Consider the following 14,424-nt stretch of genomic DNA (forward strand, 5'->3'; position numbering starts at 1 on the left):
CCACATGGTAGAACAAGCTCCCCAAAATGGCTGCCACCAGTGTCTATGCACCCAGGGTGAGTTCCAGTTGCCTCTTGCCTCTCCAGGAGGCTCTCCAAGATCAGCAGGTAGATTTGACCCAGGCTCCTTTCAAATTACTGCTTCTGCCCTGGGTCCCAGAGTGTGTGAGATTTTGTGTGCACTCTTTAGGAATGGAGTCTCTATTTCCTACATCCTTTCTATCATTAGCTATACAAGATATTTTCTGCTAGTCTTCCAGTTTTTCTCACCAATAGTTGCTCTGTAAATAGTTGTAATTTTTGTGTGCTTATGATAGGAGATGAGCTGAGGGTCTTCCTACTCTGCCATCTTGGATACTCCCCTTATGTTAGGTGATTCTTGATCTTATTCAAATATTATGCTTTAGCATGCAATCACCCTGTTTAGGTTTAGTGTATATGTCCTGGCCTGCTTTTATGAACTGTAGTTCCAATGACAATTTAGTTTTCAAAGCTCTTGCAATGTTACTCTACTTCATTCTTATGGAGCCACCGGGGTTACTGCTCAATTCCAGCAGGTGCTACCTGAGGTGCCCCATGATGTTGGGTAGGAAGTTCATGAAAAAATAGATATAGGCCACTTGCTGCCACTAAGTGGAGAGCTTGAAGACATCATTCTCCTGTATCATAGATGCCAACATATCATGCTTGCCAGTGTCACTGGTTGTGGGTGTGGTAAATCTTTGCCTAGAGTCCCCTTATGCTAGTACAATTGTAAATCAAATCCATCACTGCTCTGGGTGTGGGACAGGGTCCCTGATGGTGTTGTTGCTGCTGCTACAGATCTGCTGCCTTGGGTAGGAATTGGGGGAATAAATCTCCCCACTAAGTCTCTGCTAGCCTGCCCCTTTGGCCAGAGTGAGCAAGATTTTCTTGTTTTGTTTTTGTTTCCTATGCTTGTTGGTGACTCAAGTTTTCAGGCTTCTCCTGAAAAGAAGATATTATATATATATACGTATATCTTATCTCTGGGTGATACATATATATATATATATATATATATATATATATATATATATATATATATATATATATATATATATATATATATATATATATAAAAACCACTGTCAGGACTCAAGTCCTGAGGTCCCTAGATAGTCTGCCTTCTTCTTTTTACCTTTCAGAGTCCTTTTATACTTTTATAATTTTTTTGTTCAATTATTTTAATGGCATGAGAAGAGTAGCAGGGAAAAGTGAGTCTATGCCATTTTGTCCCAGAACTGGACTAATTGACTATTATCAACATAGCAGTCAAACTTTTCTTTTTAAAGCATCAGTCTTTTAAAGCATATATATTTTAAAAGTGAGATTATTCTTTTCTTCAAATCATCTCATGTCTCTCCATTTCACTCAGATTGAAAGTCTGTATAGCCTTGACAATCTGGCTGCAAATTACCTTCCTGATCTCATCTATTACTACCTTCCCCCTCACTCTTTCTACCTTAGCCATATTCATCTTCTTGCCATGCCTTAGAATATCTTCTGAAATACTGTTCCCATCAGATACCTGTTCCCACCAGATAGATCAATTTGACTTTAAAAATATGTATATTTACTAACTTTATAATATTAGAATTTAAAAGGATTTTAAAAATAGGCATTTGATTTTGACACAAATTTACTTCTCTGATCAGTGTATCTAGCTTTTTTTTTTTTAAAAAAACTGTGTTTCTAATTGAGTTCTCTACTGCTAGATATGGTAAGGTAAAAACAGGTGTATCATAAACAAATAAATATAATTTCTTAAAGTAATTATTTTGTTTTCCTCCCTCTAAATATAAATAAGAGTACCTTTGAGATGAATTTATCAATTTTTCTCTTTCCTCTATTTGTATTTTTTAATATATGATTTTCAGAGACACTGGTGAATTCCAATGCATGAAGTAATAAATATTATATACATATATATCTTTTCTGTTTTCCAAAATTATCCAACAGATTAATAATTTACTGAGTGTGTCTTGTACAACTCTTTATATTATCAAATCAATCAATTAAATTTGGTTGGTGACTGGCTACACAGAGAAATACACAAGCCTCATTAGTATTTTTTTCTGATAAATATGAAATGTGCTATAACATATTCTGGTTGTCAGCTGCTGTCATGCTCTAAAGTGACTGGTACTTTTCTCATGAAATGTCCTTCAAACCATAGGCAGCATCTCTGGTAAAACCCTGATACTACTGTAAATATTGTCATAACCAAACCCTTCTTTGATTTCTTTAATTCTTCAAACTAAGCATCTGATTCTAAAATATAACCTTGACTTTTGGAGTTGTATTGTCTGGACACTTTGTAAATCCCCAGTTCTTAGACAGGAATTACTTCTTGCATTTATCTTGAGTCATTTTTCTATCAAGTTTCACAGGTTTTATCTTCCTAATCTGACCTCACAAATTATCTCAGTTTTCCCTGCAGTTTCATCTTCATGGAATGACAACTTTCGCAAATACACGTGTACAACATAACAAGTTAGGTAGAGACGTCAAAGCAAGAGTTGGCTAGGTTCTCTTAATAGCTCCACATTTTTGCTCCTCTCCCCAGTATTATAGCACATGCAGCTCAATTTCATGATTCTGTAAGATTCAGATGACTTCTTCCATGGATCCTGGGGATGATTGTGTTTACTAGAAATTAGGAAGTTAAATAAATCAGTGCTAAGGGAGTCTATTGTCTTCTGCAGGGGAACCAGGTGTGCCTTAATGCTCACATGGCAGGAAATGGAAAGCATTTACAGGCACAGAAACATTGATTCCATTCTTCTAACTGTTACTGTATTTAAACAAGAAGGCCATTAGACTGAGGTGGCTCTTATGTTTCCGTAGCCTGCATAAGTAAACCAAAAAAACACAAAACCTAAGACAGAAACAATGCACTGGAATCCAAGAAAATTAAGAACAACCAATCACCAACAACCAGTTTTCCCAAATAAGGCAACTGTTTAAGCTATGGTCAATCAAATAATTTCCTTGCTTTGCTGCCTCATCTTCTGTATAACCCACCCCCATTTTGCAGCCCCCTCAGCTCCTGTCAGTGGAGTGCTCATAACGACCTCTGGTTTGGCACTGCCTGGTTCAAATGGATGTACGCTCAAATAAACTCCTGAAAATTTTAATGTGTTTCAGCTTACCTGTTTATAAATTTATTTATTTATTTATTTTTGGCTGCGTTAGGTCTTCGTTGCTGTGCGTGGGCTTTCCCTAGTTGCGGCGAGCAGGGGCTACTCTTCGTTGCGGTGTGCGGGCTTCTCATTGCAGTGGCTTCTCTTGTTGTGGAGCACGGGCTCTGGGTGTGCAGGCTTCAGTAGTTGTGGCACACAGGCTCAGTAGTTGTGTCTCGTGGGCTCTAGAGCACAGGCTCAGTAGTTGTAGCACACAGGCTTAGTTGCTCTGTGGCATGTGGGAATTTCCCGGACCAGGGCTCAAACGCGTGTCCCCTGCATTGGCAGGTGGATTCTTAACCACTGCGCCACCAGGGAAGCCCTCAGCTTATCTTTTAATGTAACCTTTTCCAAGAATTGGCTCCCAAACATATGTAGATGGACCGATTAATAGATACGTGTATATAGGCAGGTGTGCCCTTAGAGTTCAATAGTTATATAATCTAGATGTAAGTAACACTTTTCCCAAAAAGTAGAAAAAATAGTAAAATATACACATAGAGTTCTGGATTTGCAGAAGTTACAATGAAAGGTCAATTATTTGTTTCTAAAAATACTGGGAGGGCTTCCCTGGTGGCGCAGTGGTTGAGAATCTGCCTGCTAATGCAGGGAACACGGGTTCGAGCCCTGGTCTAGGAAGATCCCACATGCCATGGAGCGGCTGGGCCCGTGAGCCACAACTACTGAGCCTGCGTGTCTGGAGCCTGTGCTCCGCAACAAGAGAGGCCATGATTGTGAGAGGCCCGCGCACCGCGATGAAGAGTGGCCCCCGCTTGCTGCAACTAGAGAAAGCCCTAGCACAGAAACGAAGACCCAACATAGCAATCAGTCAATCAATCAATCAATAAATCTTTAAAAAAAAAAAATACTGGGAAAAGTAGTCTCTTTAAATGACAAGTCCCCCTAGAGTATTTAAAATAGAAGCTTAAGGGTCTTTTTTGTTTGTGTGTTTGTTTGTTTCTTGTCTACAGAAGGGTAAAGCCATAAGGCTCTGAGGAATAATCTGGCCACATTTTAAGAAAATATTTAAATGTGACTTTTCCACTTAAAATTAACCCATCTTAAAGTTATTTGATAGTGGAAGGGTGGTTTATGTTTAGTTTAAATTACTTCCTCACTAAAGGAAAAATCCTGTAGGCGTCTAGAATCTCTCTCTGTTTTCTCTGGTAGCTATTTTTATTGTCTGTCTGGACTTTTAAAACAGGCTTCTAGGTGTGACTAATAAGCCACACTGAAATACTTTGCATCACATTAAACTTTCAGAAGTTCTTATACACCTTGCCTTAAATTTGACTGTGCTCATTTTCACTTGGACAAGCTTTCCCAGGGTGGCTGTTCAATTCCAACTGAAGTTAATGGGTCTAATTCAGCTGTCTCTACACAGATGAAATCAGCTTCTAATTCAGTGTCACCACCTTTTTAAAAAGACCACTTTAAATGTTTTGCTATCGTCAACTATGAAATTAAGATAGTTTGCAAATGATGGATTTTCATTTCCAGGTATATAAAATCTATATAAAATGTAAATTTTATCTTGTAATCATGAGAAGGGAACAAACTAGATAAAGAAACAAAACCAACTATATTTCCACTTCAGTCCAAAAATAGCAGGATGGTCTGGAATGTTGAAGGGTGTTCGTGAAATTAAAGTACATTAGAAAAATTTACCTTTTTCAAGTCTATGAGATGTTCTAAATTCTTTTAACCCCCATTGAATAGTCTCATTAGACAATTATTTTATGCAAATATTAAAATAGTATTTCAATATATATTAGATTGTAGTAACTATTTTATTCTTCTTGGTTATATGGGCACTTTTTTTCAGACATTCTATTGTACATAAATTGAAATAATGCATTTTATATATAAATGAGTACTGTTTATTGCCTATAATGAATTCATTTTGAATTTCCACACCTGTTATTTATTTGCTGAAAACACCATACGATTGTTTGAATTGTATTCATAGTATGAAAACGAAATAAAATAGTAAGCAAAAAGCCCCACTATTCACCATAAATACACATAACTGACATAAAGCAAACCAACTGCTCTTGTGACAAAATTTCCCAATCTGTTGCATGGTATACTTTTCAAGATTGTCACACTCCATTTTATTGAAGGTTTTGATAATACAGAAATGGGTTAAGCATGGAAAAACTATTACATCCTTAAGCAAGTAGAATTATTTTTGCCTGTGTTTATGGACCATAGAAAACTTACCCAAAAAGTAAAGTTGAAGGGCTTGCAATTTAGAACACTATGATTTTGCAGTTTTCATTCCACATGGTAGTTACATGTTGGATTTGCCTTTATTTTACCTTATGGCTAAACTCTCCTGGTCATTGTATGAAACAATATGTTGAGTGCCTCTTACACAATAGCTCATAAAGTCCTCATAACTCTCTCAGAGGTGGGACTATTATTAGCCTCATTTCACTCATGTAGAAACTGAGGCCCAAAAGAGATAAGACCCCTGCTAAACAACCTGGGATTAGACATCAGTGAAGCCTGGCTCTAATTAGACTTTCCATTTTATTGCCACCAAAGCTTTAATCCAAATAAGTAACAAATTCAATTAATGGTGGCTGCAAAGATTCTGGCTCTGGTTTAAACACTCAGGATATATAAAGGCAATCACTTACATTGAATTGCTTACAATCTAAGTTAGATGCTCAATCCACAACTGTGGTTGACATATTTACAAAGTGCAGGAAAGTTACACAGTGGTTCCTGAGTCTGCCTCAATCTCGGCGGGAAGAGTCTAAAACAGGGGCCTGTGGCAAACCAGTGTCATCTCCCTGCCTTGTCTAACAGAGATTGCTAAACTGCAGGAGGGCAATTCTTCTTCTTCTTCTTCTTCTTCTTCTTCTTCTTCTTCTTCTTCTTCTTCTTCTTCTTCTCCTTCTCCTTCTCCTTCCTCCTCTTCCTCTTCCTCTTCTTCCTCTTCCTCTTCCTCTTCTCCTTCTCCTTCCTCTTCTTCCTCTTCTTCTTCTCCTTCTCCTCATTCTCCTCCTTCTTCTTCTTCTTTTTTTGCCTTTTTATTTTATTTTCTATTTAATATTATTTTACTTTTTATTTTTATTTTTTATTGAAGTATAGTTGATTTACAATGTTGTGTTAGTTTCAGGTGTACAGCAAAGTGATTCAGTTTTACATATATGTTGTTTTTCAGATTCTTTTACCATATAGGTTATTACAAAATATTGAATATAGTTCCCGGTGCTACACATAAGTCCTTGTTGTTTACCTATTTTACATATGGTAGTATGTATATGTTACTCTTAAATTCCTAACTTATCCCTCTATCCCACCTTTCCCCTTTGGTAAATAAATTTCTTTTCTATGTCTGTGAGTCTAATTCTGTTTTGTAAATAAGTTCATTTGTATCATTTTTTTAGATTCTACATACAAGTAATATCATATGACATTTGTCTTTCTCTGACTAACTTCATTTAGTATGATAATCTCTAGGTCCATCTATGTTACTACAAATGGCATTATTTCATTCTTTTTTATGGCTGAGTAATATTCCATTGTTTATATATACCACATCTTCTTTATCAATTCATCTGTCAATGGACACTTAGGTTTCTTCCATGTCTTGGCTATTGTAAACAGTGCTGCTATGAACATTGGGGTGAATGTATCTTTTCAAATTATGGTTTTCTCCAGATATATGCCCAGGAGTGGGATTTCAGGATCATATGGTAGCTCTGTTTTTAGTTTTTTTAAGGAATCTCCATACTGTTCTCCACAGTAGTTGTACAAATTTACATTCCCACCAACAGTGTAGGAGGGTTCCCTTTTCTCCACACCCACTCCAGCATTTATTATTTGTAGACTTTTAGATTATTTGTAAACTTTTTGATGATGGTCATTCTGACTGGTGTGAGGTGATATCTCATTGTAGCTTTTTGCATGTCTCTAATAATTCTACCTATCTATCTGTCTATTTTTTGCACAGTCTCCTTTTCATTATAAGCTATCTATCACCATGAGATTAATTTTCTTATATTTTACATGTGTCAAATATAGTGCTCTTTAAGGACTTTTGATGACTCCCCTTTTCTTATGAAATGATGTCAAATCTCTGGACTTAGCATTTAAGATTCTAAAATATGGCTCAAAGCCTAAAAACCTTATTTCAGACATTTTCTTCACAAACATTATCAATAAAAAAGGATATAGTCTTAATTTATTAATGTCTTCCTTAGATCCACACTAAAGAGACACTGAGTATAAGGAATGTTTAAGGAAACACAAGATTCAGTGTAATCGAAGATGAAAGATAATTTTGTAAATTAAACAATTTTAATTAAATGATGCTTCCACTTTGGCATATATTATAGGAACCATGATTATACTACTAGAATTTTCTCATTTAAAGTCATGAAATCTGACTGAAAATATATTTGGGTATATTTCCAGATGTAAAATGTATACCCAAGACTACTCACGAATTTGAATCTAAAAATTTCTAATTTTCAAGATTATATTGAAAAAGATGCTCTGGTCTTTGATTAAATGAGTTTTAAGTGTTTTCTATTCTGTTTCATAAAAACTGAATAATGTAGTCTGTAGTAATGGATAATTAATTGTAAAGGCACATTACAATTTCAGTAAATAATTCACTATTTAGTGCCAAATAGTATGTCCTCAGGTTGTGCTTTAAAAATGACCTACCATATAAACAGTTGTAAACAAAAAATACTGATTTCTTGAACTGCAGGGACTATAATATCTTCCTAAAATTGCTCTCTGGGTTATAAAAAATGATCATATGCATATTTGAAACCTAAAGGATCTGGGCAAAGAGAGGATAAACTGGTCTTTTTGGCTGTATTAGTCAGAAGTGATCACCTTGGTGGAGGATGGAAATATGGTAGTTGAAGTCCCAGCATCCGTGGTATGACAATGAGAGCTGAGAGGGCTGCAAGGATCCTGAACAGGCACCACAGATAACAAAGTTGTTATCAGGAGTGAAAAAGCAATTGTAGCTAAGAGATAGCATTCTAAGGCACAATTTACCTAGAATATCTAAGTGTTTGGAGAGATGCAGAAGATGAGAAAATGGCAAGAATGATAACTCTGGAGTCAGTGTTGGTAACTGGAAGAGATGGTTGCTTAGGAAGAACAAATGAAAATGTACTGGAAGGATGGGAGACTAGAGAAGTTCAAATGAGGGAAGAGGAAGTGGCCCAGGCAGTCTGAACTAATGGACCCTCCAAGGATCCGGAACCTAGAAGTCTTCCATTCATTATTTTTCCCAGAGGTACTGGAATTTCCAACAAGAAATTCCATCATTGGACTGCATCTACAATCATATTAGGAATATTACAGTACCCATTAGTAAGTGTTAGAAATAAAAACACTATTTTATCTATAAAAAATAGGTTTTAAGCTTTTTTAAAAAAAGTTACCACAGTAAACAAGCAAAGAAAATTCTTTAAGCAATAAACACCTCTATGTAAAACTACTACTGAATATCTTGCTGAACATGGTATTAGAGAAATGTCATTGTTTTCTTAATGTAAATTTTTAAATCTTTAAGAGGTGTAATTTTATTTGCAGCAAAAATTACAAATTTTGTTATTCTACTTACTTTCATAGCAAAATGCTATATGCTATCTGCCTCTAATACCTCTCTCTCCCTCTCTCTCTCTTTCTCTCTCTCTCTCTCTCTCTCCTTCACACACACACACACACACACACACACACACACAAATATAGACTTTTCCCATAAGAGACAGAGTAGAGTTCAAATTTGAATTTTATCTATCATGCCAAAGAATTTATATCTGGCTCAGGTGTCATCCCAGCCCTACAAAAATATTGCAGACAAATCCCCAAGATTATATCTGTGAATCTGGATGCATTATTTGTAGAGTACTTTTGAAACCCATAAGTGAGGGTGAATAGACCATGAGTGATAAATGATGCGGGCTTTTTGGGTAAAGATAGCTGATTCTGTTATTCACAATCTCTAAAATTATCTTTAGAATAGAAAAGGGATGATATCAATTATGCTTGAATGTGTTAAAGAAGCATGCTTCCTAAAGGAAAAGAGAGAATTTCTCCTAAGTTAATTTTAATATATCATCACAGGCTGTTCAGGAAATAAGTCTACCAGAATACATTTTGAGCTGGCTTTCTATATCCATTAGTTTAAATTTATCAGTAATCTCGTTAATGAACAGGGGATACAATCTAGGTTTCCTGAAGACATCAGCGCATCAGACTTTGCTACGTTTTTTAATATCTGAAAGGAACCAATCTCAAAATTATCTCAATTGCCCATCAACTATAAAAAAGATGATGATGATTAAGGAATTGACCCTTAGTGGAAATATAATTTCCTGAGACACTTTAATAAGAGAGCTTACAAAAAATATATTAAACACCAAAAACTGCCATGATTTAAAATTTTAATCTATGGGATTTAAATAGCTTCCAGAGTGTCTGACATATCATAGATATTCAAATGTTTGTGCATTAAATACAGTAAGATTGAATTTCCAGGGCCACCTCTCTTGTTCAGACTCCCATCATGTCACAGTTTGATATTGGGTTAACCTTCTAAATCAGGTAATGGCAAGCTTTTTCTGCAAAGGCCCAGATAGTACATATTTTCAGTTTGTGAACCATGCTATGTTTTCTCAAATATTCAACTCTGCTGTTTTAGCACACAAATCTTACATAAAAAAATGAGTGTGGCTGTATTTCGATAAAACTTTCTATACAAAAACAGATAGTGAGTCAATTGGGCTCCTGGGTCCAAGTTTGTTAACCTTGTTTCCACTGGCCTTCCTTCTCCAGGTTTCCTGTTTACATACTTCCCATCCTGTGGTTATGACATGTGAACCAAGGTGCACTGGAGCATGATATTGAACTCACTGAAGTGCCCCTTAGGATATTTTAAATTTTCAAGGGAAACATGGTAACATTTGTCAGAGGCCACCTGAACTACTTCTATTCTGTGGCTTGGACATGACTACTTAATAAACAGAACTATTAGATATTTTTTTTTTAGCCTAGCAAGGCCTAAAAAATTACTGAGACATGAAGAAACCTTGAATTAAGACAGTTTGGAGATCTCTGCTCTAGTCTATCCAATTTCCCTCATGGATACAATTTCCTAAAATATCATTTCAATATGATTTTTGACTGCTCCAAATCCCTCAGTAACTTCTCACTGATTACAGAAAAATGAAAGCAAACCAAACAAAACTGCCCAGTTTACAGATCCCTGTCTTAACACAGAACCATAATTCAAAGACTAGCTCAAAAATCAATTAATCCAGGAAATTTTGAAATATGGGTCTTTTTGGACAGGTATTCAGGAAAGAGATATTACAAAATTAAGGGAAAAAGTAAACAAAGTATAGTTGAAGAAACAGTGAATAAATCAATATGATTCATTAGAGAGATTTGAGGTAATTCAAGAGAGAGACAAGAGAAGGAAGTGAGCCACATAACAAAGAAAAGCACCAGGTAAGACACAGCAACATATGTACAAGAATGCCTTGTTAGAGCATTATATTAAAGTTCAGTTCTTGACAAGCGATGCTTTATCAGCAGACCTGGGCCAAGCCATGAAGGGCACTGTGTGCCATACAATGGGGTCAGGATATCAGTACATATGTAAAGAAGATCAATTAAAGGGTTTTGAGAAGGTCAAGTTTTGGTTTTGGATTGCTAACTAGAGCAGCAATATGGAAGAAGTACTGGAAAGACTGGAGACTGAATCAGAAAGAGGAGTACAAAATCATAATCAAAATTAATGAAACCCTTACTCAACTGTCAGGCAATACCCTAAGCACTTTACATGTACTCACATCTACTTCCCAGAGTAAACCTGTGAGATAGGTACTATGATTATTTTTTTCTATTTTACAGTCTAGGAAACTAAGGCATAGAAACATGAAAGTTATAGAGTAGGTAAGTAGCATAGTTGGAAATAGAGCCCAGTTGGGTAGCCCCAGTACCCATGCTCCTAAGAACTATATTTATTGACTTTCAAAATTGTACATGAGAGATAATCTAGGGCCTACTTACCATAGTAGTAATGATGTGAAGGGACTGGAGAGCCAGAAACATTCGACTGATAGGACTTAGTGATTAATCAATAAATGTAGAACACGTCTGTGATGTTCCTTGGGCTTCAAGCTGTGGTGATTATATGAATAGTAAAGATACAAGAGGAGGAAGTTTGTTTTGAAAAATAATTTGTTCAAGATGAAACATGCTGAATTTCAGATGCTGAAATATTCAGGCATAGAAATTCAGGAAGACGTTTTATATATAGTTCAACAGCTATATATATCACGTCTGAAAAAAGCTGAAGTTACATACTTCAGAATTGCCAGAATTGCCAGTGATGGTAGTATATGCTACGTAATTGCTTGTGATCATCCAGATAAAGAGAGTAAATTGTGTAGATCACGGATAGAACCCAAGATTACATTAGCATCTAAGGGACAGTTGAAGAAGAAGACCTGCCCCACCCCGCAAACAGCAAAAAAAAAAAGGAGTCTTAGACGGGTCTTTTAAGAATCTACTAGTTGTACTACTTCTTCCTCACCTTTTACCTACATTTCTAACAGGACTCAAAATGCCTGGTATACATTCACAGCCCTTTATCTGTGGTTTCTTTCCGATAGAACACAATGCTATGTTCCACCTAGTTTTGCGTTATAGCCATAAGCCATTGGAGTTCTATAAATATATTGCTAGTTTTTATTTCCATGTTATGGGGAGTTGCTTCAGAAACAGGAAGAAGGAACTTCTAGAGAAGCAGAAATAGTGGGTCTGAACTCAATACTTGTATCACGGACAGATCACCAAAGTGTTTCTCTGAATGATAACCTGAATGTGAATGAACAGGGCACCACTTCTCCATGCCTGGCTCTGGACTGCTGAGAATGTTTCTCATCTTCCTTATTATCTGGCCTCTCCTTAAAACAACTAGCCATTAACTGAAGTAACCTGATCAAATGTGTTTCTTGCAAATTTGAACTACCTAACTCACACACAAACATGATGGCCCACAACATATTTGTGCTCTTTTTTGGACATAGTTGCCAAAATCATAATGTAAACCAGTTAGGCATGAACAGGAATTGTAAGGACACTGGAACTCTTCACAAAATCAAAAAGGAATGTTGGTAGGCCTCAGGAATAAGTAAGAGACTTTAGAAACCTGTATCACCAGCCTCAGACTGTGAACAATGGATTCCCTCTTCTCTCTTATTCAGAAAACTAGCATTTTCTCACTTTCTAGATGAAATGGTAGTAAACGTGGCTTCACAAAGCCCTTAAGCTTAAAAACTTCAGGTATTAGAGAGAGATGACTGTAATCACTTACAGTCACAAGTTCAAAAATTCCAGAGAAGAGAATCATTAGTTTCTTTAGAGTCACTTATCCAACTTTGGAGTAATCAACGCTCAGGTGATTAAATAACACATATTTTAACCAACCATCTGTAAAACCACTAGAAAAAATTATTTGCTGACAATCCCAACATGTCTATTCCATACAGGTATATAAGTTATGCATGTCTTCAACTGGGCTCTAATCCTCTATATCAAACTTGCTTTCTTCCTGTATTTCTTTTTTTTTTCTTCCTGTATTTCTTGTCCTGATTTGATACAAATTATTGTCAAGGGCTTACTGAAGCAGTATAATTAAGGTTTTTGAAAGAATGTGAGGTTGATTTTTTTTTTAATGAGATAAAATGAACAGGAATAAAATATGGAAGTGTAACAGAATGTGCCTGTCCAAAAGGAAAAAGAAATAGAAAATTTGTTGAAGTACAAAAGTTACGTGCAATGAAGAAAAAAACCTTTTTAAACACATTAAAATAAAACTGAATATTGGAAACTATTCATTTAGATTTTTGATAGTTGTGAAAATTACTTAATTGGTGTATACTTTTTCCCTTTGCAGTTCGTCTTAGTTAAGCAATTTGACAAAATTGCATTTCGAAGTACAAATTCTCAATTCTCACTTATGTGTAGAACATGTCTATTTGTTTATTGACTTATTAATCACTGGATAATTGTTTTCAGTACTGTTTTAAGTGTAATAAATTTTTCTAATTCAATAAATTGTGAAATTTCCAATAGCAAAATAAAATTTACAAAACTATATCTTAAAGTTATTTAGAGTAAAATTAAGTTCATTCACATCCTTTCTGCTATTATATTTCAAATTATTTAATAATATGAAATGAGAATCTTCCTTAGAGCTATTATAGCCCACCAATTTCGATTATATAAACATTTTCAATATATATAATTATATTTTCATTCTGATTTCTTACATAAGAACTTCATTGAAATTTTCATTAAATACTGCCTTGCCTATGTGCTGCTATATACATACATGTTGTCTAAACTTTTGGAGTAACAGAAAGTGACCATCATCACAGTAGTTATTGATATGATGGCAAATGCAGCTATATTAGTAGCATGACACACTTGTTAGGAGAACAAGCTCTGCAGTCATAGTGCCTGAATTTTGATATTGACTTCACTGCTTACTAGGTACATGACCTTGGTAAGTTAAAACATTTTAAATAATAATAATTCCTAAAAAGTACTAATTGGTACTATGTATTAATTTATAGCTTACAAATTTTATCACATGTATTATATAATTTTATCCTGAACAATAATCTTGCGTGTGGGTATGAAAATCCCCATTTTACAAATGAGGGAGGGAGAGAAAAAAGGAAGGAGGGAAGGAAGGAAGGAAGGAAAGATGGAAGGGAGGGAGGGAGAAGGGACAGATTAAATTACCATTCTGTGCCAAGTATCAGGCTAAGGTCTTTCATGTAAGTCAAGTACTATAACCTTTTTTTTTTCTTGGCGGCTTGCGGGATCTTAGTTCCCTGACCAAGGATTGAACCCATGCCCTCAGCAGTGAAAGTGCATAGTCCTAACCACTGGACCGTCAGGGAATTCCCAGCCAAGTACTATTATTAATATGAATTTACATGTGAGAAAACTATGGATTAGAGGGGATAAGAAATTTGCTCAAAAACCCAACAAGTAAATAGAGAAAAAGGAATGAATGCTTCATAATTTGCATTTTAAATATTTCCTTGTGTTGTTATTTTATAATATGTACACAGATCATCTGAGGTGTGTCTATTAATTCCTGATTGATTTTATAGAGGGATTAAAATATATATCCTTCATATTAATGAAAGCACAAT

General features: G+C 35.4%; 1 protein-coding gene across 2 annotated transcripts in view; it reads right to left on the reverse strand.

Moving 5' to 3' along the window:
* LOC309631318 (uncharacterized protein) overlaps window positions 1-14,424 on the reverse strand; it is a 436,314-nt gene that overhangs the window by 294,745 nt on the left and 127,145 nt on the right. The window contains exon 4 of one of the 2 annotated variants that reach the window (XM_082397629.1): window positions 11,261-11,371. The exons of the other annotated variant lie outside the window; for it this stretch is intronic. Within the exon in view, the coding sequence (XP_082253755.1) occupies window positions 11,261-11,302 (42 nt within the window). The 5' untranslated portion in view covers window positions 11,303-11,371. The remainder of the gene's footprint in view (window positions 1-11,260; window positions 11,372-14,424) is intronic. 2 annotated transcript variants of the gene reach the window in all.

Source organism: Balaenoptera borealis (genome assembly GCF_965194805.1).
Source record: "Balaenoptera borealis genome assembly, chromosome: 6".
Classification (NCBI taxonomy): domain Eukaryota; kingdom Metazoa; phylum Chordata; class Mammalia; order Artiodactyla; family Balaenopteridae; genus Balaenoptera; species Balaenoptera borealis.